This window comes from Bombina bombina, chromosome 3, assembly GCF_027579735.1.
Source record: "Bombina bombina isolate aBomBom1 chromosome 3, aBomBom1.pri, whole genome shotgun sequence".
Taxonomy (NCBI): Eukaryota; Metazoa; Chordata; class Amphibia; order Anura; family Bombinatoridae; genus Bombina; species Bombina bombina.
This window is the reverse complement of record NC_069501.1, coordinates 77500394-77528275: the sequence shown is the minus strand read 5'-3', so window position 1 is coordinate 77528275 and position 27882 is coordinate 77500394. Positions and strand designations below refer to the sequence as shown.

The following is a 27882-nucleotide window of genomic DNA, read 5'->3' as shown; positions in this document are numbered from 1 at the left end:
ATATTGACCCTCCTGGATCAATGGTAGAATTGTTCGAATAGTCTCCATCTTGAAGGATGGGACTCTGAGAAACTTGTTTAGACTCTTGATATCTAAAATGGGTCTGAACGTTCCCTCTTTTTTGGGAACCACGAAGAGATTTGAGTAAAACCCCTGCCCCTGTTCCAGTATTGGAACGTGACGAATTACTCCCATAGTAGAGAGGTCTTTTACACAACGTAAGAACACCTCTCTTTTTATTTGGTTTACATCAAATCGTGAAAGAAGAAACCTCCCCCTTGGGAGAGAATTTTTGAATTCCAGTTGATACCCTTGGGACACGATTTCCAGTGTCCAGGGGTCCTGAACATCTCTTACCCAAGCCTGGGAAAAGAAGGAAAGTCTGCCCCTTCATGCTGTCTTGGGAACAGCAGTGGGCTTCTTGGGTTGTTTACCTTTGTTCCAAGCCTGGTTGGGTCTCCAGATGGCCTTGGCTTGAGCAAAATTCCCTTCCTGTTTAGCGGAAGAGGAAGCAGGGACTCCTTTGAAGTTCCGAAAGGAACGAAAATTATTTTGTTTACCCCTCAGTTTAGCTGCTTTATCCTGAGGTAGGAGGTAGGAGATGACCCTTACCTCCCGTAATGTCAGAAATGATTTCTTTCAAGTCAGGCCCGAATAGTGTTTTCCCTTTGAAAGGAATAGCCAAAAGCTTTGACTTAGATGACACATCAGCAGACCAAGACTTTAGCCATAACGCTCTACGCGCTAAAATGGCAAATCCGGCATTCTTAGCCACCAACTTGGCAATCTGAAATGCGGCGTCCGTAATAAAAGAATTAGCCAGCTTAAGAGCTTTAATTCTATCTAAAATTTCATCTAAAGGAGTCTCAGTCTTAAGAGACTCTTCTAAGGCGTCAAACCAGAAAGCCGCCACAGTGGTAACTGGTACAATGCAGGCTGTCGGTTGTAAAAGGAAACCCTGATGAATAAATAACTTTTTTAGAAGACCCTCCAATTTCTTATCCATAGGATCTTTGAAAGCACAACTGTCCTCAATAGGAATAGTTGTACGCTTAGCCAGGGTAGATATAGCTCCCTCCACCTTAGGGACTGTTTGCCAAGTGTCCCGAACAGTGTCAGATATGGGATACATTTTCTTAAAATTAGGAGAAGGTGAGAACGGGATACCCGGTCTTTCCCATTCCCGCATAATAATTTCAGAGATACTCTTAGGAACCGGAAAGACATCAGAGTAAGCAGGCACCTCTAAGTATTTGTCTATCTTACACAATTTCTCTGGTGGTACCACAATAGAGTCACAGTCATCCAGAGTCGCTAAAACCTCTCGAAGCAACAGGCGGAGGTGTTCAAGCTTAAATCTAAAGGACATGATGACCGAGTCCATCTGAGGTAACACACTTCCCGAATCGGAAAGTTCCCCCTCAGACAGAAGTTCCCTGACCATCAAATCAGATCCCTGTGAGGGTACATCGGAAATAGCCAACAAAGCATCAGAGGTCGCAGTATTCAAAGTGACTTCTGTCCTGCTGCGTTTGCCCTGTAACACTGGCAACTTAGATAAAACCTCTGTAAGGGTAGATGACATAACTGCAGCCATATCTTGCAGAGTAAATGAAGTAGACGCGGTTGAAGAACCTGGCGTCGCTTGGGTGGGCGTTAAAGGTTTCTTGTCAGCTTTTTACAGCTATGCTACATCGCTTTCAAGTGATTTATCATATGGGTATTATTTCCCTTTAAGTTTATAATGTAAACTAAAATACAGTAATGTGTTTGAAAGCAAATATATGTTGCCTATTAATACAAAATTGTCTTATCAAGTCTGTTTTCTACTATATAGTGTGCGGACATTATTTAGCTCTCATGGTTTACTTGAACAGGAATCCCATGACATTATCACAACTTCTAGCATATCAGTAAGACTTACTTGATCTGGTGATTGAGTGTTATTTCTTGAGCTGTGTGATTTCCTGTTCTCTTTAATTGGTGTGATTATTCCATTAAGAAAACTAAAAATAAACAAAGAAATACAAAGAAATCTATAGTGTGAGCTCATTTTAAATCTGAATTTACACTAAAAACATTGAAATAGACATCGGAGGATCCTTACAGCTAGAAGCAAGTGCGCTTGTGCTTATTATACATCAGAAACCTCAAACATCCTGCTATATGTGCAATTAAGAGGTCTGTCCTGCCGTTCCTTCTTTCAATAAAACCCTTACGTATACCATAGCTTTCATCAGAGAAACCTCAGAAACTGGTGAACATACATGCCTCGGACCCACTTACTTCCTCCCAGGATTAACTGGCTCTGCTCCCTATTTATGCAGGTTAATATTCCCTATTGCCTGGTCCTTAGTTAAAAAATGTAAACAAGCAGGAAAGCCTGCAGAGAAAATTTGAACAGAGGGGATATAGAAGGAAACTAATTGAGGAAGCAAGAAATTTAGCCAGGAAAAAAAGAGATACATTGTTAGATGCTAAACAAAGACAAACTAATAGCAATAAAAATAAGTTTTCGGTGCAAATGTTGATGTACTGATAACAATATGTATTTTAAATTATTCATAAGCTATACGCCCCATTGTTAAAACTATTTGGTATATGCTTACAAATGTTTTTAGATCATTTGAATATATATTCTATTTATGGTGTAAATTTAAAAATTCACTTTTTGATTATATAGTTTTGATAGTGGTCTTTTTAGCGTATTCTTATTGCATGCAGATTTAAAAAAAATAAGTGTTGGAAGATACAGAACTCAGTGTCTGTTAATTTCAGACCTTTTTAGAACTTTTAAAGGACTCAAACTTTAGTTTCCTATAAATTATTTAATTATACATAGTAAAACATCTTAGCAATTTATTTTTATCTTTTTTTGCCCACTGTTCCTGCAATTTACCTATGAATGTTGTGTTTTTTAGACTGTCCTCAAAAAGGATGGGGTGCATTTATACAGGATACTGACCCTAACATTCTACACAGGAGTTACTTGATCAGTGCAGGAGTGCATTTATATCTTACTCCTATTGGTAAAAGCATGGAAAATAAAATAAATGCACTAAAGCATTTTAAAGGGTGTGTCTGCAACACAATACATTTTTTTCCAATAAAAATCCATGTTTATTGTTTTTCAAACATATTATTTAGGAAGATATTTTGCAATGCATTGACTTATTACTGACATGTGAGTATGTGTTTATCACATAAACCTGCTTAAAGGGACATGAAACCCAAATGTTTTCTTTCATGATTCAGATAGAACATAAAATTATAAACAACTTTCTAATTTACTTCTATTATCTAATTTGCTCCATTCTCTTGATATTCATTGCTGAAAAGCATATCTAGATAGACTCAGTAGCTGCTGATTGGTGGCTGCAGTGTGATTGGCTCACTCATGTGCATTGCAATTTCTTCAACAAAGGATATCTAAAAACTGAAGCAAATTAGAGAATAGAAGTAAATTGGAATGTTGTTTAAAATGGTATTTTCTACCCAAATCATGAAAACGTTTTTGGGTTTACTGTCCCTTTAAAGTGATGGTAAAGTGAAAATCATAAATGACATTAATATACCTATATAAGTTGAAACGCTGTTTTTTTTTATATGTTATACTTATGTTATCATTTTAAATCTTAGAAGGATAGGGTAGTCTTAAATACTTTAAAACCTAAAGATTAATTACATATGACTTAACAAGGCAAGGAAAAAGACTTCCTCTTAAATATTATAGAACTCCAGAAGCCAAGTAATAAATGACAAGACATACATGTGCAACCACCAACCCACAGCTAGCTCCCAGTAGTACATTCCTGCTCCTAAGCCCACTTAGTTATGCTTTTCAACAGAGGATACCAAAAGAATGAAGGACATTTGATAATAGAAGTAAACTGGAAAGTTGTTTAAAATTGAAAGTTTAACTTTGAGTTGACTGTCTCTTTAAACTGTGGTAATTGAGGAGTCACACAGTGAACGGAAGGTAGATGGGTTTAATAAAGTTTTCAAATTAATATCATAGAGTATTGCAGTTTGACACCTACACAATGTCTATAGTTGATGAGTTAGTAGAAAGATTAGGAAAAACACATTATTTGAAAGGCAAGTATTTAGGTTTTCCAATTGGTAGAAGATTGTTTATACCACAGACAAGCCAATTGGCTGCCATATGGTACTGGCATCAGCTCTTGAAGAATAAATAATGGCATGTCTAGGTCTAACTGGGGACTACAGAAGTTTCATTCCCAAAAAAAAAAGAAATCCTTGACTTTTTTAAAGAATGTATAGGAAAGACTGGCGCTTCTGATTTAATTTTGGGGTAGTCTTATATAAAGAGTACATGAGTAAAGAACAACTCCACAAGAGGAATTATTCCATAGTGAAGGACTATCTTGCTGCTAAATGATAGTTAGAGACCACTCAGTACTATTTGTTATGCCGGATATTTAGATGGATAAAAGAAACATCTTCCACTCCTTAGCAATGATCTCAGAAGTTCGGTCTGGTACCGGAAACACGTCTATCGAGGAAGAAACCTTGAAATATTTGTTCCGCTTACTGGACTTCTTAGGAACAACAACGACCGTGGAGTCGCTGTCATCCAAGTAGCTAAAACCTCCTTAAGTAACAGACAGAGGTGATCTAGCTAGAACCTGAAAGATACACCTTCAGTATCTGCAAGAGGGATTACACTGGCAGAATCTGAAATTTTCACCTTCAGATGCTACTACGGTATCCTCCTCCTCAGGCTTCTGGGAGGGGTCCTCCGAAACAGCAACAACTGCGTCAGAAACCTTGCTTACTGAATATCTGATTTTCCTTGTACGCTAACTCCAACGGGGGTTTGAGAGGAAGTGCAGGGCACTGCATGTAAGGGCGGTAAACTCTGGGATGTTTGAGAACAAAGCTGCGTTATATAGTGAGCATTGTCATTAGATTCCTGAACAACGTCTTCGTTAGAAAATGTTGTCTCAGAACAAAGATTATCCCTGTATCTTAAAGTTCTTTCAATACATGAGGAACAGAAAAAAGGATTGGTGGTTCCACATTGACATTAAGTCATATTGAGCAAGAGACACATTGTAAAACCTCTAGGTTTATGTCTAACATTAAACTGAAACAATTTAATCATCCAAAGATAAATTTTTATTAGAAATGCAAAAAAAACGTTACTGTCTCTTTAAATAATAAAACTGTAACTTTTTTTACTGTCAAAAACGTCTAAGTATTATTGTGTAAAAATAATTTTAACAATAAGGATATTAACACCCTACACCTCAGCAGCACTTCTGCTGAGGTGCCTATGTCCTCTGAGCAGGAATCGAGTAAGACTATGATTCTGGAGTAGCTATGCAGAAAGTTTCACTAGGAAAATATGCGCAGCAATGATATGCGCATGCGTAGAATCCAGTTACCCTGAAGCAGAGAAAAAAGGGTGCGCAATTAATCTATGCCCACCATGGGCGTGGCCAAGGAAATCTCCTGGTCGGCTCTAAAATTACAAACCCGCCGGGAGATGTGGAACCACTGATGTCAGTATAATAAGCCCCAGTGCCTACCTATGCCTAAAGGGAGCCGTAAATAAAGTGCCCTTTATTTCTGAGACTCCGTTTTCTTTAAGTCCCAGTGCCTGCTGCAACACTGCCCAAATGTCCCCTATGCCTAAGGGGAGACTATGAAAAAAATAATGAGGCTTGTAAATAAATAAAGTGGCCTCCTTTATTTCTGAGACTCCATTTTCCCCCAGAAAAAAAGTCAGCACTTACCTCATATGCTGCCTGGCAGCAAGGCAGATTCCAGGTCTGAGAGGTCCTAGCCCTCACATGGACCTGTATGAAGAGAAAGTCCTGAGTTAGATTCTCTCAGGTTTTTCAGAGGCAGGGCAGCATCAATATATGGGAGGCACAGTGAGTATTATGTCCCACAAGTTACCATTGCTCTAAAGCCACCAATGCTCTACTGAAGAGACTGATATGGACTACGGCTACACCCTAGAACAAAGCAGCACAATCTTGCACTACTTTTAAAAATAATAAACTCTTAATTGAAGAATCTTTTCTAACACCTAATTTACCACCTCCTTGCTGTTAACGTAGGCAAAGAGAATGACTGGGGTGGGAGGGAAGGGAGGAGCTATTTAACAGCCCTGCTGTCAGGCTCCAGTAAGTGTTAGTATCCTGGTTAAAGTAGGACCACTCAGTCTCACACCAAACCTTAGGTTCCGAACAGATTAAACTGAGAACCTTGTTATGCTCATTGATCTGAGGGTCGCTACTGTATGGATACAGAGTGAGGGAGAGTAGTTACCAAACAAGACACAGTGGTATTTAGGATGTCAGGCCTCAGGTTAGTTGTTAAATGAGACTCAATTGCCAATAGTAAATGAAAACACAATGGTGAAATGAATACAAAAGTCCCGCTATAGAGTGTGAGCAGAGGTTAACGACACAAGTTCAGCTGTTCATATTATCAAAACATAATATAGAAGTTGTCACTGTAGAATATTCATATACACAGAGTGAGGCGAAGATGAAGTAATAAGTTTGATTGTTAATGCAAGCTGTAACGTTTATATACGATGCGAAAGCAGAAGGGGTATTACAGACTGTTTGTCCTGCATATAAATGTACAGATATATCAGCAGTAGATCACATACAATTGGTAAGGATATAGCTTTTACGTTACCACTCTCCGGATCGTAGTTGGTAAGAGTCAGAGACTGCATAGTGCAACCGCAATGAAGGGAACCTGCTTGCCTGAGAGCCGGCGACGAGATCTGTGGGAGCTGTATCAGTGACGTTACACGCTAGCAGCGTGAGAGCGGAGTTGAACGCTGGTTGTTGTGAAGATAGCTGATAAACAATGTTGCAATCAGAGAGGTAATGTAGACAAAAAGTAGCAAGCTGAACACTTATTCCACAAGGAGACAAAGACTGATCAAAAATAGATAGCTGTAGTTTGACTACAGGAAGTTCCACAGCAGAGGTGAAAACGGCTAGGTGTCTTCACGGAGAACTCAGGATGCACCTGAGAATAATTGCAAATTACCAAGCAATGGTAAAATGAAAGGAGGGACTTTAAATAGGGGGAAGTGTTACTCAGTCCAAAAAATTTAAAGGTACAGGACAAATTGATAGCAAAAAAGTTACAGAACTCCCCCCACAAGGAGCCGCTCAGCGGATCAAAGCTTGGGTCTATCAGGGTTCCTCAGATGAAACAGGGAGAGAAGGCGAGGAGCTGAGAAGTTGAAATAGGGCTCCCAGGAATCCTCATCAGCACCAAAACCTTCCATCTGACCAGATATTGGAGCTGGTTCCGGAAGAATCGAGAGTCCAGGATGGATTCAATCTCATACTCCAGATCGTCAGTTACCTGAGGGGTATGTGAAGGGGCCAGAGGTGGGTCCTTGATGGCCCTGAAGGGTTTAAGGAGCGACACATGGAACGTGGGATGTATTTTAAGCGTAGGTGGCCACTGTAGTGTCACAGCATTAGCATTAACAACGTTAGTAATTTCCTATGGTCCAAGAAAAAGAGTACCAAGCTTTTTACTGGGAATTTTTAATTTAAGATTCTTTGTACTTAGCCACACTTTATCCCCTTGTTTATATTCCGGGGGTTTAGAACGTCTGAGATCATAATGGTGCTTTTGTTTAGCTTGAGCTTCTTGTAGAACTGATTTGAGTGAGTTAAACCTCTCGGCAATAGTTAAGGGTTTCATCAACTATAGGCAGTGAGGAATCAATTCTGTGGGATAAATGATAGGATGGGTGAAAGCCATAGTTAATGTAAAAAGGTGAAGTTTTGGTTGAAGAATTGACTATGTTATTATGGGCAAATTCAGCTGTAGCCAAAAGAGAAGACCAGTTGTCCTGCTCATATGTACAGTAACAGCGTAAATATTGTTCGAGAGACTGGTTGGTCCTCTCGGTTTGCCTGTTATTCTGAGGGTGGTATGCTGAACTAAGTCTTCTGGTGATGTTAAGAGTTTGACATAATTGATTCCAAAACCTAGAGGTAAACTGAGTACCTCTGTCAGTAGTTATGGACTCGGGTAACCCATGTAATTTTACTATGTGGTTTAGAAATAAGGAAGCTGTTTCAGCCGCTGTTGGTAATCCTCTATGGGGTATGAAGTGGGCCATCTTTGAAAAGAGGTCAACCACTACCAGAATGGTATTGTAATTAGAAGATGAATGCAAGTCTACAATGTAATCCATGGCGATATCCCTCCATGGTCTATTGGGAACAGGAAGAGAAAGTAATAAACCGTACGGACGGTTGCATTGATGTTTACAAGTGGTGCATACAGAGCAAGACCGGATGTAATCCTTCACTGTGCTTACCATTCATGGCCACCAGTAGTCTCTTTTGAGTAGATGCAGAGTTTTGCGTACACCTGGATGACCTGATAGAAGAGAATCATGAGCAAAATGTAATACTTCGTCTCTAAGAGTTTTAGGGATATAAATTTGTTTCCCGTGGTAGTATAGTTCATTCAGATCCTTACATAGACCTAAATGTTGAAGAGATGAGTCTGAGTTTTGGTGTTACTTTATGGAAGACAAGAATTCCATGGGTAGACCTATAAATCTGTCTGGAGGAATAATAGATACTGGAGGGTCAATATTCAGAGGTCTAGGATCCTTTCTAGACAAGGAGTCTGCTTTAACGTTCTCAGACCCTGGACGGTACGTAAACGTGAAGTAAAATCTCGAGAAAAAGAGACTCCAACGAACTTGTCGTGAAGTTAGCGTTTTATTTGTTTTTAGGTATTCGAGATTTCTGTGATCTGTGAATATTAGGATAGCAGTACCTTCAAGAAGATGCCTCCAAAACTCAAGAGCTGATTTGATAGCGAGAAGCTCTTTTTCCCCTATGGCATAGTTTAACTCAGTGGAACTCATCACTCTGGAATAGAATGAGACTGGATGTAAAGGTTCCTTAAGGGATAAACTTTGGGACAACACTGCTCCCAGGGCATAATCAGAAGCATCGACCTCAAGCGTATACTGTAAACTGGGATCTGGGAATTGTATCTTTCAATAGATTGAAAGACTCATCAGCTTGCTGGGTCCAAGCAAATCTGAGATTTTTCCGGGTGAGATTAGTCAGAGGCCTGGCAATATGAAAAAAACCCTTAATGAACTTTCTATAAAAGTTCGAAAGACAGGGGAATCTCTGAATCTCTTTTGTTAGTAGGAGTGGGCCAGTCTGTGACTGCTTCTACTTTACTTTTCTCCATAGAGATACCTAAAGGTGAAATGTGGTACCCCAAAAAGGAGATAGTGTTAGTGTTGAAGATGCACTTTTCTAGCTTTGCATACAGGTGATGAGACCTTAACCGGGATAAAACATAATTTATGCTTACCTGATAAATTTATTTCTCTTGTAGTGTATCCAGTCCACGGATCATCCATTACTTGTGGGATATTCTCCTTCCCAACAGGAAGTTGCAAGAGGATCACCCACAGCAGAGCTGCTATATAGCTCCTCCCCTCACTGCCATATCCAGTCATTCGACCGAAACAAGACGAGAAAGGAGAAACCATAGGGTGCAGTGGTGACTGTAGTTTAATAAAAATTTAGACCTGCCTTAAAAGGACAGGGCGGGCCGTGGACTGGATACACTACAAGAGAAATAAATTTATCAGGTAAGCATAAATTATGTTTTCTCTTGTTAAGTGTATCCATCCACGGATCATCCATTACTTGTGGGATACCAATACCAAAGCTAAAGTACACGGATGATGGGAGGGACAAGGCAGGAACTTAAACGGAAGGAACCACTGCCTGTAGAACCTTTCTCCCAAAAACAGCCTCCGAAGAAGCAAAAGTGTCAAATTTGTCAAATTTTGAAAAGGTGTAAAGCGAAGACCAAGTCGCAGCCTTGCAAATCTGTTCAACAGAGGCCTAATTTTTAAAGGCCCAGGTGGAAGCCACAGCTCTAGTAGAATGAGCTGTAATCCTTTCAGGGGGGTGCTGTCCAGCAGTCTCATAGGCTAAGCGTATTATGCTCCGAAGCCAAAAGGAGAGAGAGGTTGTCGAAGCTTTTTGACCTCTCCTCTGTCCAGAGTAAACGACAAACAGGGCAGATGTTTGACGAAAATCTTTAGTAGCCTGTAAGTAAAACTTCAAGGCACGGACTACGTCCAGATTATGCAAAAGACGTTCCTTCTTTGAAGAAGGATTAGGACACAATGATGGAACAACAATCTCTTGATTGATATTCCTCTTAGAAACCACCTTAGGTAAAAACCCAGGTTTGGTACGCAGAACTACCTTGTCTGAAAGAAAAATCAGATAAGGAGAATCACAATGTAAGGCAGATAACTCAGAGACTCTTCGAGCCGAGGAAATAGCCATCAAAAACAGAACTTTCCAAGATAAAAGTTTAATATCAATGGAATGAAGGGGTTCAAACGGAACTCCCTGAAGAACTTTAAGAACCAAGTTTAAGCTCCACGGGGGAGCAACAGTTTTAAACACAGGCTTAATCCTAACCAAAGCCTGACAAAATGCCTGGACGTCTGTAACTTCTGCCAGACGCTTGTGCAAAAGAATAGACAGAGCAGAGATCTGTCCTTTTAAAGAACTAGCTGATAAGCCTTTGTCCAAACCCTCTTGGAGAAAGGACAATATCCTAGGAATCCTAACCTTACTCCATGAGTAACTCTTGGATTCACACCAATAAAGATATTTACGCCATATCTTATGGTAGATTTTCCTGGTGACAGGCTTCCGAGCCTGTATTAAGGTATCAATGACTGACTCGGAGAAGCCACGCCTTGATAGAATCAAGCGTTCAATCTCCATGCAGTCAGTCTCAGAGAATTAGATTTGGATGATTGAAAGGACCTTGTATTAGAAGGTCCTGCCTCAGAGGCAGAGTCCATGGTGGAAGAGATGACATGTCCACTAGGTCTGCATACCAGGTCCTGCGTGGCCACGCAGGCGCTATCAGAATCACCGATGCTCTCTCCTGTTTGATTTTGGCAATCAGTCGAGGGAGCAGAGGAAACGGTGGAAACACATAGGCCAGGTTGAAGAACCAAGGAGCTGCTACAGCATCTATCAGTGTTGCTCCAGGGTCCCTGGACCTGGATCCGTAACAAGGAAGCTTGGCGTTCTGGCGAGATGCCATGAGATCCAGTTCTGGTTTGCCCCAACGATGGACCAGTTGAGCAAACACCTCCGGATGGAGTTCCCACTCCCCCGGATGAAAAGTCTGACGACTTAGAAAATCCGCCTCCCAGTTCTCTACGCCTGGGATGTGGATCGCTGACAGGTGGCAAGAGTGAGACTCTGCCCAGCGAATTATCTTTGAGACTTCTAACATCGCTAGGGAACTCCTGGTTCCCCCTTGATGGTTGATGTAAGCCACAGTCGTGATGTTGTCCGACTGAAATCTGATGAACCTCAGTGTTGCTAACTGAGGCCAAGCTAGAAGAGCATTGAATATTGCTCTTAACTCCAGAATATTTATTGGGAGGAGTTTCTCCTCCTGAGTCCACGATCCCTGAGCCTTCAGGAAGTTCCAGACTGCGCCCCAACCTAGAAGGCTGGCATCTGTTGTTACAATCGTCCAATCTGGCCTGCGAAAGGTCATACCCTTTGACAGATGGACCCGAGAAAGCCACCAGAGAAGAGAATCTCTGGTCTCTTGATCCAGATTTAGTAGAGGGGACAAATCTGAGTAATCCCCATTCCACTGACTTAGCATGCATAATTGCAGCGGTCTGAGATGCAGATGGCACTATGTCCATTGCCGCTACCATTAAGCCGATTACTTCCATGCACTGAGCCACTGACGGGCGTGGAATGGAATGAAGGACACGGCAAGCATTTAGAAGTTTTGATAACCTGGACTCTGTCAGGTAAATTTTCATCTCTACAGAATCTATAAGAGTCCCTAGGAAGGAGACTCTTGTGAGTGGTGATAGAGAACTCTTTTCCACGTTCACTTTCCACCCATGCGACCTCAGAAATGCCAGAACTATCTCTGTATGAGACTTGGCAATTTGAAAGCTTGACGCCTGTATCAGGATGTCGTCTAGATACGGAGCCACCGCTATGCCTCGCGGTCTTAGAACCGCCAGAAGTGAGCCCAGAACCTTTGTAAAAATTCTCGGGGCAGTGGCCGACCCGAAGGGAAGAGCTACAAATTGGTAATGCCTGTCTAGAAAGGCAAACCTTAGGAACCGATGATGATCTTTGTGAATCGGTATGTGAAGGTAGGCATCCTTTAAGTCCACTGTGGTCATGTACTGACCCTCTTGGATCATGGGTAGGATGGTCCGAATAGTTTCCATTTTGAATGATGGAACTCTGAGGAATTTGTTTAAGATCTTTAGATCCAAGATTGGTCTGAAGGTTCCCTCTTTCTTGGGAATCACAAACAGATTTGAATAAAATCCCTGTCCTTGTTCCGTCCGCAGAACTGGATGGATCACTCCCATTACTAGGAGGTCTTGCACACAGCTTAGGAATGCCTCTTTCTTTATCTGGTTTGCTGATAACCTTGAAAGATGAAATCTCCCTTGTGGAGGAGAAGCTTTGAAGTCCAGAAGATATCCCTGAGATATGATCTCCAACGCCCAGGGATCCTGAACATCTCTTGCCCACGCCTGGGCGAAGAGAGAAAGTCTGCCCCCCACTAGATCCGCTTCCGGATAGGGGGCCGTTCCTTCATGCTGTCTTGGGGGCAGCAGCAGGCTTTCTGGCCTGCTTGCCCTTGTTCCAGGACTGGTTAGGTTTCCAGGCCTGTCTGGAATGAGAAACAGTTCCCTCTTGTTTTGAAGCGGAGGAAGCAGATGCTGCTCCTGCCTTGAAATTTCGAAAGGCACGAAAATTAGACTGTTTGGCCTTTGATTTGGCCCTGTCCTGAGGAAGGGTATGACCCTTGCCTCCAGTAATGTCAGCAATAATTTCCTTCAAGCCAGGCCCGAATAAGGTCTGCCCCTTGAAAGGAATGTTGAGTAATTTAGACTTTGAAGTCACGTCAGCTGACCAGGATTTAAGCCATAGCGCCCTACGCACCTGGATGGCGAATCCGGAATTCTTAGCCGTTAGTATAGTCAAATGAACAATGGCATCAGAAACAAATGAGTTAGCTAGCTTAAGCGTTCTAAGCTTGTCAATAATTTCATTCAATGGAGCTGTCTGGATGGCCTCTTCCAGAGCCTCAAACCAGAATGCCGCCGCAGCAGTGACAGGCGCAATGCATGCAAGGGGCTGTAAAATAAAACCTTGTTGAATAAACATTTTCTTAAGGTAACCCTCCAATTTTTTATCCATTGGATCTGAAAAAGCACAACTGTCCTCAACCGGGAAAGTGGTACGCTTTGCTAAAGTAGAAACTGCTCCCTTCACCTTAGGGACCGTCTGCCATAAGTCCCGTGTAGTGGCGTCTATTGGAAACATTTTTCTAAATATAGGAGGTGGGGAAAAGGGCACACCGGGTCTATCCCACTCCTTGCTAATAATTTCTGTAAGCCTTTTAGGTATAGGAAAAACGTCAGTACACACCGGCACCGCATAGTATCTATCCAGCCTACACAATTTCTCTGGAATTGCAACTGTGTTACAGTCATTCAGAGCAGCTAATACCTCCCCAAGCAATACACGGAGGTTCTCAAGCTTAAATTTAAAATTAGAAATCTCTGAATCAGGTTTCCCCGAGTCAGAGATGTCACCCACAGACTGAAGCTCTCCGTCCTCATGTTCTGCATACTGTGACGCAGTATCAGACATGGCTCTAACAGCATTTGCGCGCTCTGTATCTCTCCTAACCCCAGAGCTATCGCGCTTGCCTCTTAATTCAGGCAATCTAGATAATACCTCTGACAGGGTATTATTCATGATTGCAGCCATGTCCTGCAAGGTAATCGCTATGGGCGTCCCTGATGTAATTGGCGCCATATTAGCGTGCGTCCCCTGAGCGGGAGGCGAAGGGTCTGACACGTGGGGAGAGTTAGTCGGCATAACTTCCCCCTCGACAGAACCCTCTGGTGATAATTATTTTATAGATAAAGACTGATCTTTACTGTTTAAGGTGAAATCAATACATTTAGTACACATTCTCCTATGGGGCTCCACCATGGATTTCAAACATAATGAACAAGTAGGTTCCTCTGTGTCAGACATGTTTAAACAGACTAGCAATGAGACTAGCAAGCTTGGAAAACACTTTAAAACAAGTTTACAAGCAATATAAAAAACGTTACTGCGCCTTTAAGAAACACAAATTTTCCCAAATTTTGAAATAACAGTGAAAAAATGCAGTTACACTAACGAAATTTTTACAGTGTATGTAATAAGTTAGCAGAGCATTGCACCCACTTGCAAATGGATGATTAACCCCTTAATACCAAAAACGGAATAACAAATGACAAAAACGTTTTTTAAACAGTCACAACAACTGCCACAGCTCTACTGTGGCTTTTTACCTCCCTCAATACGACTTTTGAAGCCTTTTGAGCCCTTCAGAGAAGTCCTGGATCATGCAGGAAGAAGCTGGATGTCTGTGTCTGTAATTTTTGCAGTGCAAAAAAACGCCAAAATAGGCCCCTCCCACTCATATTACAACAGTGGGAAGCCTCAGGGAACTGTTTCTAGGCTAAATTCAAGCCAGCCATGTGGAAAAAACTAGGCCCCAATAAGTTTTATCACCAAACATATGTAAAAATACACTTTTATGAGAGTATGTATCTCTATTAATAAGCCTGATACCAGTCGCTATCACTGCATTTAAGGCTTTACTTACATTACTTCGGTATCAGCAGCATTTTCTAGCAAATTCCATCCCTAGAAAAATATTTTAACTGCACATACCTTATTACAGGAAAACCTGCACGCTATTCCCCCTCTGAAGTTACCTCACTCCTCAGAATATGTAAGAACAGCAAAGGATCTTAGTTACTTCTGCTAAGATCATAGAAAACGCAGGCAGATTCTTCTTCTAAATACTGCCTGAGATAAACAGTACACTCCGGTACCATTTAAAAATAACAAACTTTTGATTGAAGAAATAAACTAAGTATAAAACACCACAGTCCTCTTACGACCTCCATCTTAGTTGAGAGTTGCAAGAGAATGACTGGATATGGCAGTGAGGGGAGGAGCTATATAGCAGCTCTGCTGTGTGTGATCCTCTTGCAACTTCCTGTTGGGAAGGAGAATATCCCACAAGTAATGGATGATCCGTGGACTGGATACACTTAACAAGAGAAAACTAGTTTAACGTGCTGGAGATGGTTCTGAATATTATCAGAGTATACCAAAATATCATCAAGATGGATGACAATACATACATCAAGCAAATCATGGAAAATATCGTTAATGAAACACTGAAATGTGGCTGGGGCATTACATAAGCCAAAAGGCATAACAGTGTATTCATAGAGACCATAACGTGTTCGGAAAGCTGTCAGCCACTCATCCCCAGCCCTCATTCTAATCAAATTGTATGCGCCTCTTAGATCTAGTTTGGTATAAACTTTAGCACCTTGCAAGCGTTCTATTAGTTCTGGGATGAGTGGGAGCGGGTACCTGTTCTTTTTCGTACACTTGTTTAGTTGTCTGTAATCTATGATTGGCCTTAGACTTCCGTCCTTATTCCTAATAAAAAACATGGCAGCCCCAGCTGAAGAAGTTGATGGTCTAATAAACCCTTTTTTCAGGTTTTCCTCTAAGTAATACTTTAAATAGTCAAGCTCTGGTTGGGATAAAGGGTATATATGGCCATAGGGTATGGAACTGCCAGGAATTGGACAGTCATAGGTCATATGAGGGGGCAAAGACTGCGCTTCTATTTTAGCAAAAACATCCGCAAAATCTTTATAACAATCTGGTAAGGCATGTTCAGTCAACTGAAAGACTGAATGCATTGGGAAACAGGAGTTTCTACAGTAAGCGGAGTTAAAACACACAGAACCATCTTTCCATGAAATGGTGGGGTCATGTCTTACCAACCATTTCAAACCTAATATGATAGGGTATAAGGAAGATGGGAGTACATCAAAGGAAATTATTTCAGTGTGCCCTGATGAAGTGGTAACAGAAATGGGAATGGTGTGATGAGTAATAGGCCCTGAATTAATGAAAAAACCATCAAACAATCTTATTGCAAGTGAGTTATCCTTCTTTATAAAGGGAATCTTATTTTTAAGCACAAAAGAATAATCAACAAAATTCCCAGAAGCACCAGAGTCAAGTACGGCCTGGGTGTTTATCTTCCGATAATGCCACTGTAAGGAAACAGAGAGAGAATGATGAGTAGAGGTCATATGGGTTTAATTCAAATTGTCATGAATATCGTGAATCTTACCCTTCCTCTGTCCGATAAGCATGGGACAGTCTTTAACACCATGGACCTTATCTGTACAATATAAGCAAAGATTATGGAGTCCTCGTCTTGCCTTTTCCTCAGGCTTAAGAGGACCTCTGATGATAGCGACATCCATCGGTTCCTCAGTATACCTAGACGGTGAGTTAGAGATAATTGGGTGAAAAGTAGGAATTTTCTTATAGGAGGATTCAATCAGAGCCTTTTCAGACTTCCTTTCCCTTATTCTTCGATCTATAGTAATACACAGAGTCATTAGGGATTCCAACTCGTTAGGAAATTTGCCACGAGCTATCTCATCCTTCAGAAAGTCCTATACGGAACTGATTTTTCAGAGAAGGATTATTCCACTGGGTATCTGGTGCCCATCTCTTGAAGTCAGTAATATATTCTTCAACTGCTCATTTACATTGACGTAAAGCTCTGAGAGGAGTCTCGGCTGTGTTTTGTTTGTTGTGGTCCTTATATAGGAGGGACATGGCATTGAAAAAGGAGTCAAGGGAATCCAAGATGGGGTCGTTATTCTCATAGAAAGCATTAGCCCAAGATCTAGCTTCCCCCTTAGATAAGAGATAACTGTTAAAACCCTAATTCTGTCAGAGGGGTATGTTCTGGGTTTCAAGGAGAATAATAATGTGCAGGAATTCTTAAACTCCCTGAATAGGGATCTCTCTCCGAAGAATTTTTCTGGGGGGCTTACCAGTGGTTCTGGTGATATATCAGACACAAGTGGTTTACTTGATAAATGCTCATTAATACATTTTCTTATATGCTCATTTTCTATCTAAATCTCTCTAAGTCCCTGTAACATATGACCCATACTTTGTGCAAGGGATCCAACCCGATTGGTAAGCTCTGTTATATCCATACTACAGGATACCTTTATTTGGCTTGGTAATATGTCAGGCTCCAGTGTTAGTATCCTGGTTAAAGTAGGACCACTCAGTCTCACACCAAACCTTAGGTTCCGAACAGATTAAACTGAGAACATTGTTATGCTCATTGATCTGAGGGTCACTACTGTATGGATACAGAGTGAGGGAGAGTAGTTACCAAACAAGAGGTCTTGCGGACCTGATCCGCACTGTCGGATCAGGTCCGCAAGACCTTTAATAAATAGGCCCCAAAGACTGATCAAAAATAGGTAGCTGTAGTTTGACTACAGGAAGTTCCACAGCAGAGGTGAAAACAGATAGGTGTCTTCACGGAGAACTCAGGATGCACCTGAGAACAATTGGCAATTACCAAGCAATGGTAAAATGAAAGGAGGGACTTTAAATAGGGGGACGTGTTACTCAGTCCATAAAATTTAAAGGTACAGGACAAATTGATAGCAAAAACGTTACACCTGCTGTGGTGCTCTTTGCCTCATCCTGCTGACCAGGAGGTGAATATCCCATTAGTAATTAAGATGATCCGTGGACTCATTGTGTCATAAAAAAGAAATGTAATTTGTATATATATATATATATATATATATATATATATATATACAGAAATATACAAAGTATAATTCGTATTTGTTAAAGTCACATAGAAGTGAAACAAAACTCTCATATCATACAGTGCTATATTGCACTGGGCTTTTCTCTCCTTTATATATAGAAATGAGATCTTGCAGTGCTGGAGAGTTCCGCTCTTTTTCTTTTGAATATTCACTGAGTTCAGCCCCTGTGAAGTCAGAACCGCAATTTCTCTCCAAGCTGGAGAACCTTTGAAAATGATTGAGGATCATGGGAAGTGGAGGGGTTTATTTTTATTTTTTTTTCATTTTTATTTATAACCAGCAATATATGCAAATATACAAATCTTTAACTTTGCACACCACGCACGGTACAATATGATACAGTATACAAAAATACCTTTAATACATATAATTAATTCCTTATTATCATCATGTTATACATATTGCTGGGATTTTCAACTTAATCAGTACAAAACAACAGAAACAAAAAACAAACAAATTCTCCTCCCCCATCCATCGTGCCCCCTCCACGCCTCTATATATCCGGAAATTCTTTCTCGGCTATGGCTAGTTCTAAATATAAAGTACCCTTAAATGGTGCAATAAGTTGTTTTTGGATTTCTATAAGGTAAGCTAAAATAATGTTCTTCCATTTAAAGAAGAAACGCTTAATTTGTGTTTCTGAATTAATGGAGGTATCCATTTGTTCCATAATTATCTGGTTTTGCAATTTTTGTCTAAATTCTGTCAAATTTGGAGCTTTTTTTGATTTCCAATATTTCAAAATCAGTAATCTGCCTACCATTAGTATAGTATTGAGCTGTCGATTATTTCGATATTGGATTTCTTTTTGATTATCTATTAAAAAGAATACATGGTTCTCTTATATTTTAAGTTGATTATGATTTGCTTTATTTATCCAATAGTTTATTTTAAACCAGAATTTCTTTATTTTAGGGCAGCTCCAAAAGCAGTGACTTATATCTGCATCCCTAACCTTACACTTATAGCAATATGAACTTGCCATATCCCAACAAGCATGAATCTTAGGGGTGACATAGGTTCTATTTATCAATTTTGTATGTGACTCTCTCCATGACGATGAGAAAATTGCTGCATCTAATAACAACACTTGTCTGAACCGTCTCTGTCGTAACTTGCCAGGCCTGTGCAATCTTTTGCACCTGCTGTTGTCCAAGATAACACAGAGTTGTTTTATATAATAATGAAATAAAGTATTTGCCTATTTTAAATAAATTAATTACTGGCCTCAAGAGACTCCATGTATCATCAGCCTGGCCTTCGAAGATAAGTGTCTGGATGTAATGTTGTACCTGTAAAAATGCATAAAATTCTCTATTTGAAAGCCCAAATTCATTTTGAAGGTCCAAAAATGACTTACATCTCCCTGTATTATGTTCTTTAATTTGTGATATATATCTTAAACCTTTCATCGCCCATTCTCTAAAAATTTTGGAATTTAAAGCCGGGGTGAAACCAGGGTTACCCACAATGGTCAGGTGTTCTGAAAGACCAGAATTAACATTTATTTTTTTCAATATTTTTTGCCACACAATAATAACATTATAAATGGTAGATATCTGCCTAATTTTAAGGGGACATTTTGCTATTGGGCAGTGTAGGAGGGCCGTAAGCGCGTATGGCTGCACCAAGTATTTTTCAAGATCTTGTGTTGCATAATAGTTAGCATCGGTTAGCCAATCGAGTGCTATCTTTGAGATTGCTACTAGATTATATATCTCTATATCTGGTAATGCCAGTCCGCCATCAGCCCTAGGTAGTGATAACGTCTTAAAGGCGATAGCTCTACGCTTGTCTCCCCAAAATAACTGAAGACATTCCTGTTTAAATAGGGCTAGGTCATGACGTTTTATCAGGGTCGGTATATTTTGCATTAAATACAAAAGTTTTGGGAATATTATCATCTTTATCTGATTTATGTTACCTGTAAGGGTTCATTTAAATTTAGTCCAATTTTTAAGCTCTTTAATTATTTTATAGAAGATAGGAGGATAATTAAGCCTGTACCATCCGTTGCTATCTTTAGATAATTTAATTCCCAAGTACGTAAATACTTCAATAGCTTCTTTAAACTGGGAACCTAAATAAGAGTTTTCTTGTTTTCTTAGCTAAAAAATTTCTGATTTTGTTGCATTAACCTTATAGCCCGAGAAGGCACTAAAATCTTGTAAGATTTGCATTAATCTAGGGATATTATCCTTGGTGTTAGAGAAAAATATTAATAAGTCATCTGCGTATACTAAAGTTGTGACCTGTCTTGCATTAAGTTTAATGCCTTCAATATCTTCCCTTAAGCAAATGGCCAATGGTTTCAGTGCCATATTGAATAGATAGGGGGAGAATGGGCAACCCTGTCTTGAGCCTCTATGCAGTTGAAAGTTGGCCGTTGACCTGTCATTAATTATAATAGCAGCATTTGGTTGCTGATATATTATATTTATGAATTTTCCGAACGGGCCCTCAACTCCAAACCTAGTGAGTGTTGAAAACAAATGGTCCCAAGTAATGGAGTTGAAGGCCTTCTCCGCATCTAATATCGCTATTGCTGCGTCAGATGTTCTAGCCCTGTTTCTTTTCTGTTCTATATTCTGGTAAGCATTCAAGATCAATTGAATTTTCCTTAAATTACATGAGGAATTTCTGCCAGGCATCAAGCCTATTTGATCCTTGTGGATAAGGGGATCCATAGCTAATTTGAGCCTATTTGCTAAGACACTTGTCAGAATTTTATAGTCGCTATTTAAAAGCGAAATTGGTCTATACGAACTTATCTATTCTTTATCTTTCCATTTTTTAGGGATTAAGGCTATTAAAGATGACGTAAAATATTTAGAGCAAGGCATACCATCTGTGTAATAATTATTAAATAGCTTTACCAGAGTCGGTACAATTTCATCTGAGACATTTGTATAGCTCTGCCGGAATCTGGTCGGGTCTGGCAGCTTTGTTGGCCGCTAATCTCTTAATAGCAATAATGACTTCTTGTTGAGAGATAGGTTTATTTAGTTCTTGTAGGTTAGCTTTCCCTATCTTGGGAATCTTTAGTTCTCTCCAGAAATGCTCTTTTACTTGTAAATTTATTTCCTGTTCTGAATATATATTTTTTTTAAATTGAAGAATATGTTCCTCGATTCCTTCTATATTAGTGACTCTACCCTGTGGGGTTTTAAGGGATTCAATCCGAGATTTTTTTTGTTTAATTTTAATTATATTAGCCAAAAATTGCTCAGCCTTACCCCCATACCTATAAAAGGAGAACCTCGTCCTTAGATCTTCTCATGCCAGTTTTTGGCATATAAATACCTCCCTTTCTTTCTTTTTCCTCTGATAAGATTTCCACGTTATCTGAGTTGGATCATTAATATAGCTATTATATGCATTACGTAGCTGGTTTGTCAGTTGTGTGTCTCTAGCTGAAATTATTCGTTTTTGAGTAACTAAATAAGCCTTAATTTCTCCCCTTATTACGGCTTTAAATGTTTCCCATAGAGTTTCGGTTCGTATTGCCGGGGCATAATTGTGTATATAGAACTCCCTCAATCTTAGCTTTAGCCACGTTTTAAACTGCACATTAGATGTAAGGTACTTCAGGAAAAAAAACTATTACCTGCTATCTGCTTATTCAGAATTTTAATACTTAGGGTAATAATGGCGTGATCTGAAATTAATATTTCTTTAATATCGGCTACTATTTCAAAATTTAACATTTTATCTGTTATTAAGAAATAATCCAGTCTGAACATTGTGTGGTGTGCCTGTGATTCACATGTATACCCTTTTACGTACGGATTCTGCATTCACCATATATCTTTAATCCTAAGTGTTTTATTAAACATTTTTGCTGCTTTAGCCTCCTTTTTAGTAATTCTATTTGCAGTATGTGACAATCTGTCTAATATAGGATATAGTGTCCGATTAAAATCACCCGCTATAATTAAATTTTTCGAATGAAATGGGAGGAGTTTGACTTGTAAGGTGTCCCAGAATACCCTATCCGGTTTGTTTGGGCCATAAATATTGCATAATATTAAGATCACTCCCTCTACCTCTAATTGAAGGATAATGAATCTTTCATCTGGATCTAATTCTGTCCATAAGATTCTATATTGGAGCTTTTTATTCAAAAGAAACGCGACCCCTTTCTTCCTATGTGCACAGGGCGTCCCCACTACCTCCCCCACCCAGCCAGTTGTTAACTTAGCCAGTTCTACCTCTTTTAGATGTGTCTCTTGTAGGAAGACTATGTCAGGTTTGCATTTTTTAAGTTGAGATAATATCTTTTTCCGTTTTTGGGGGGATGTGATACCTCCTACATTCCAAGAAGCCATAACTAGTTGTTCTTTCATTTGCTTATTCTATAGAGATGTATCAATGACCTACCATTGAATTTACCTCACCTCCTGGTGGGGGGGGGGGGGGGGCAACCGGTGGGGGGAAGAGGGGAAGTAAAAAAGAAAAAAAAAGAAAAAAAAAAAACACTCCTTGTATTGTGAAGTAAAAAAAACACAAGAAGTTGGCAACAAACACATCAAATACAACCACTATACTCTTTTTGGCTAGATTGGCCATCTTGCCAGTATTGTATCCTAGTCTAGTTTTAAATAGTATCTATATGTTATCTGTATGTTTATATCAATAATTTACAGGGGAATACCTTTACTTTTAAAAAATTCCACATGCTCATTATCTGTAAAAATCTTTATTATTGCTGGGTATATAATTGTGGCCTTCATGCCCATGTTAATTAGTTTGGTGCAAAAAGGCACCATTTCTCTCCTCTTTAACGAGGTCTCATTAGAAAAGTCTTGAAACATTAAAATTGTATTATCTCCACTTATAAAAGGAGTTTTCTGTCTATATAGGCTCAAAAGGCTAAGTTTATCTTGAAAGTTCAGAAATTTTGCAATCACTGGTCTATTTTTAGTAAGGCCACTAGGTAAAAGTTTTGGATGGGCCTATACGATGGACCCTCTCTACTGCTAAAGGTAATAGGCTTGGCTCAATACCCAAAGTCTGAGGTAACACTACTGAAACATAATTGAGTAAATCTTGTTGCGCTATTGTTTCAGGTATGCCTATAAATCTAACATTGTTCCTCCTTGCACGGTCTTCAATCTTATTTATTTTTTGTTGCTTATCAATAATATCTTTTGTTTGTTGTTTGATAGTTTCCCCTTGAAGGGAGTTAAAGTGAATGTCAATTTACAAGCTACTGAAGGCTCCTAATACTTATATTAGACATGTTTATTCAAACCGTGAACTTTAAAAAAAAATAATAATAATAATTTATAATATATTTTAATTACTAACTTCGCTCCGTTTTGAGCCACAACTCCTCCCATAAGGCACTTCCTTGTTTTGCAGAGAGTGACGTATAGAGTGGTCTCACCTACTCTATACGTATCTCTGATGCGCGCACCCGTGATGCCCTTACTTTGCGCATGCGTGAAAAACATTTGTACTTAATCTGCGCATGCGTTTAAAAACTAAATACTTAATGTGCGCAAGCGTGAAAGTAGGATAGACAGGCTGCGCATGCGTTAACATCCGACCTCCTCAAAGCGCTATCTAGTATTCAATGAATGTATCCGTTAATTGAATACTATTGTGATAGCGAATGCAGCCGAAAAATATGTATTCATCTAATCACAGTATCCTTAGCAGCACTGTACAATACTAATCACATAGCCTTCACTGTATACCGCTGATAGAGTCTGAAATTGAAGGTGTTACAGAGCATGCGCGTCTCGTGGACACGCATCACTTCTGAAGCTGGGGATTAGAAGCTAACGCATGCGCAGAATAAGCGCATGACGTTGCCAAAAAGGGGTTGAACGCCACGGGGTAAAAAAACGGATTGGCAATCGCTATTGTCAATCATTTCCAAATATAGGGACCAAATGGCGGGTGGAGGAATCTCGGCTCCAAAAATGAGATACAAAGGTATATATTTGGGATTAGCAAGTAAACAGAAAAAAATGATGAATTAAGGTCCACCTAAATTGTTGAGAGTGATAATATGGCAATAAGCGACACTGTTGAGTTTACATTCACTTTAACATCCTCTAAGTCAGAGACCCTTTGTTCTACTTCATTCAGTCTATGTGTAAATTGCTTAATTTCCATAGTTAGATTCAGTATGTCAGTTTTTATCTGCTCAAATTGTTGTAGCATAAGCTCTGTAATTTGTTTGACTATTTCATTTGGTTCTAATATCATTGTCTCTGGTAATGTACCTATGGTAGAAGGATTAGTAGCACTATCTATACTAGTCCTACTTTTCTTTTCTCTGCTTTTAGGCGGCATACTTGGAGATTTAGTCTTATAGTTATTGATAAATTTATCCATATAGTGAATTATATAGTATTTATGAGGAACAGAAAAAGTGTTACCAGAGAAGGGAAAAGAAAGAAAAGTGATAAGTGTGTAGCCAGGCTCTGGCTCTTCAGTGTTTAAAGACAAAGTAGTGTCACAAAAAAAAGAACCTCTGTGATATGAGGGGGCCCAATAAGAGCAGGTATGTGCGTGTTTGTGAGTGAGTAAATAATGTATTCAAGAATTAGTACCTATATAAATGCCTAAAAATATTCATGTAAATGATTCCAGAAATAAAGAAAAGAAACTCCTTAACCTTCTATCGTTTTCTACACGTATATTACACGTATATCACTTTTTATTTTTTTTTTATTTCCCACCTTTTTAAGATTCAGATGCCTATGTTATTTATATCAGCTGACGTTTACCAAATATAAATATAGCATATTGTATTACACAAACTCCTAGACATATTTCTAGCATATGACAAAACAATGACATAAGCAAGGAGGGAACGGTGGAGACCGTCCATCTAACAACTTGAGGCTATTAGTATTAAACAATGCCTTATGTCCAGGCCTTAATGGGGGAAAACAATTTTTTGCAAAGAGAACAGGAGAAACTGTTTTTACAAATTTTTCTATGAGTAAAGTCCAGGCAGTCTCTTAAATTACTGTATATCCACGTATCAATATTGCATCCTTTGACATTAAACGTCACAGAAGTACTGAACTTTTATTACTGCCCCATCATAAATTCTCATCTCATCATATATATGGAGAAGGAGACAGGCTGCATGTAAGATAGAAGAGAAGACAAAAAAAAAACCAGCTGAAGATTACTGGCGCCCGCACACTTTTATTCCTACCCCACACGGGGTTATGGGAATTGCTGGACTTAACTTTTCTCCAAATAAGTGACTTTCTTCAGTAATATTGTTAGAGCTGTAGATCAAAATTAGCCTCAGTTCCTTTAAAAATTTGGACAGTCCCCTCTTGATTAATTAACCCGGGAAGGTCTTTGTAATACTATGCTCCTACCCAAAAGAGTGGGTTATGGGAGATACTAAGACCTGGATTCTTTTTATTCCTACCCCAGGCTGGATTGTGTAGGTTAACACACATACAACCAAAAGAGACTGTCCTTTAACAGCAATATTCGTTTTAGGGCTACAATGTCAAGGAAGCACAGCGTCTTCAGCCATATGACTCAAGCCCGCATGTATAACTTCAAAATCTGTATATGCACTCTAAGGTACTTTACCAACTCTTTGACCTCTGGAAGTTTTACAGGCGTGGTGTCCCTTCTTATGCTGTGCCTTGATTTTCTTGCTCTTCTGGAGAAGGCTGTGTCCATGGCTGTATCCAGTGCTCACTTCCTCTTTTCCTCACTCCTTCTGATAGCCATAGAGGTGAACCGGCTTTTCTGACTCTTGTACAGCGTGCTCTTGTAAATGAGCCCTCTATTGAGCCCTCCGCCACTGCTTCTTTCCGTTCCGGATCTACCTGGAGACGACAAGCCCAGCAGGAAGGTAAGTGGTTTGCTCCAGCCACAGAGCGTGTGTTGCGTATAGGGGTTTCCACGATGAAAGGATCTATCTCTTTGCCATCCAGGCCGATCAACTCTCCCTGGCCAAGGATTATTCCATCGACAGGAGCTGCTGACGGAGCTTACCAGTGGTTCTGGTGATATATCAGACACAAGTGGTTTACTTGACAAATGCTCATTAATAAATTTTCTTATGTGCTAATTTTCTATCTGAATCTCTCTAAGTCCCTGTAACATATGATCCATACTTTGTGCAAGGGATCCAACCCGAGTGGTAAGCTCTGTTATATCCATACTACAGGATACCTTTATTTGGCTTGGTAATATGTCAGGCTCCAGTGTTAGTATCCTGGTTAAAGTAGGACCACTCAGTCTCACACCAAACCTTAGGTTCCGAACAGATTAAACTGAGATCATTGTTATGCTCATTGATCTGAGGGTCACTACTGTATGGATACAGAGTGAGGGAGAGTAGTTACCAAACAAGAGGTCTTGCGGACCTGATCCGCACTGTCGGATCAGGTCCGCAAGACCTTTAATAAATAGGCCCCAAAGACTGATCAAAAATAGGTAGCTGTAGTTTGACTACAGGAAGTTCCACAGCAGAGGTGAAAACGGCTAGGTGTCTTCATGGAGAACTCAGGATGCACCTGAGAACAATTGCAAATTACCAAGCAATGGTAAAATGAAAGGAGGGACTTTAAATAGGGGGACGTGTTACTCAGTCCATAAAATTTAAAGGTTCAGGACAAATTGATAGCAAAAACGTTACACCTGCTGTGCAGGAGGTGAATATCCCATTAGTAATTAAGATGATCCGTGGACTCATCGTGTCATAAAAAAGAAATGTAATTTGTGTGTATATATATATATATATATATATATATATATATATATATATATAAACAGAAATATACAAAGTATAATCCGTATTTGTTAAAGTCACATAGAAGTGAAACAAAACTCTCATATCATACAGTGCTATATTGCACTGGGCTTGTCTCTCCTTTATATATAGAAATGAGAGAGATCTTGCAGTGCTGGAGAGTTCCGCTCTTTTTCTTTTGAATATTCAGTGAGTTCAGCCCCTGTGAAGTCTGAACTGCAATTTCTCTCCAAGCTGGAGAACCTTTGAAAATGATTGAGGATCATGGGAAGTGGAGGGGTTTAAAGCTCTGGTGCCGAGGGGCGGAGTCTGCCAAGGACCAAGATTGAGGTTTTCTTCTGAAGCTCCGTGTTTCAGGACGGGGAGAAGAGCCTCCAGTCTTTCAAATTTGCACCTAGGGGAACAAATAACAGCTTCAAAGCTAAATGAAGTGACAAAGAACAAGGTGGTCACTTTATTGGAGGTCAGACCCACGGCTAAAGCTAACTTCAGGACTGCTATGAAGAACGGCATGTCGCCATTTTCTTTCACTGGCCGGGAAGACCCTCTAGATGATAATACCCCTTTAACCAGGGCTGATTTACATTTGCTTGTCTCCAAACAAGACATCACTAACAGCTTTGATAAGTTATGGGCTAAAATAGACACTATGCACACGTCCATGACCGCAAGCCTAAATTACATCAAAAAAGATATATCTGATTTAGGCACAAGAGTAAAAACCTTGGAAGACAACAGCGATAACTTAGAAGATGTAGAGATGGCGGTTCAACAGGTTTCACAACAACAACAAGTGGTTAACGAACTATTAGATAAGATTGAAGACATGGAAAACAGAAATAGGAGAAGTAACATCCGTCTTAAAGGTATCCCAGAATCAGTCAAAACTGATATCACATCCTATCTCCATCAGTTGTTTTGTGCGATAACAGGGGTGGACCCTTCCACGGAAATTAAATTTGAAAGGGCTCATAGAGCTCTAAAACCTAGACCTAGGGCTGACCTCCCACCAAGAGACGTTATTGTAGCTTTTCTGAGATTTCCTGAAAAGGATAAGATCCTTAAAGAGGCAGCTAAACAACCGACTTTTAAGTTTCGTGGCAAAGTGGTCCACTTTTTTAAGACTTTTACAAAAGATTACAAAGACGAGGAACCCTGCGGCCCCTAACTATTCTCCTAAGGAAAAAACAAATTCAATATAGGTGGGATTACCCATTTGCCTTGCATATAACTAAGGACAATAAAATTCTCACAATCAAGGACGCAGTAGGGATTCAAGATATTT

At 39.7% G+C, this 27882-nt stretch overlaps 1 protein-coding gene across 1 annotated transcript in view; it reads right to left on the bottom strand.

Moving 5' to 3' along the window:
- The window catches only part of LOC128652890 (uncharacterized), a 255406-nt gene that overhangs the window by 46737 nt on the left and 180787 nt on the right, over positions 1-27882 (bottom strand). Inside the window, exon 7 of the mRNA XM_053705879.1 lies at positions 1925-2006. Coding sequence (XP_053561854.1) covers positions 1925-2006 — 82 coding nt within the window. The remainder of the gene's footprint in view (positions 1-1924; positions 2007-27882) is intronic.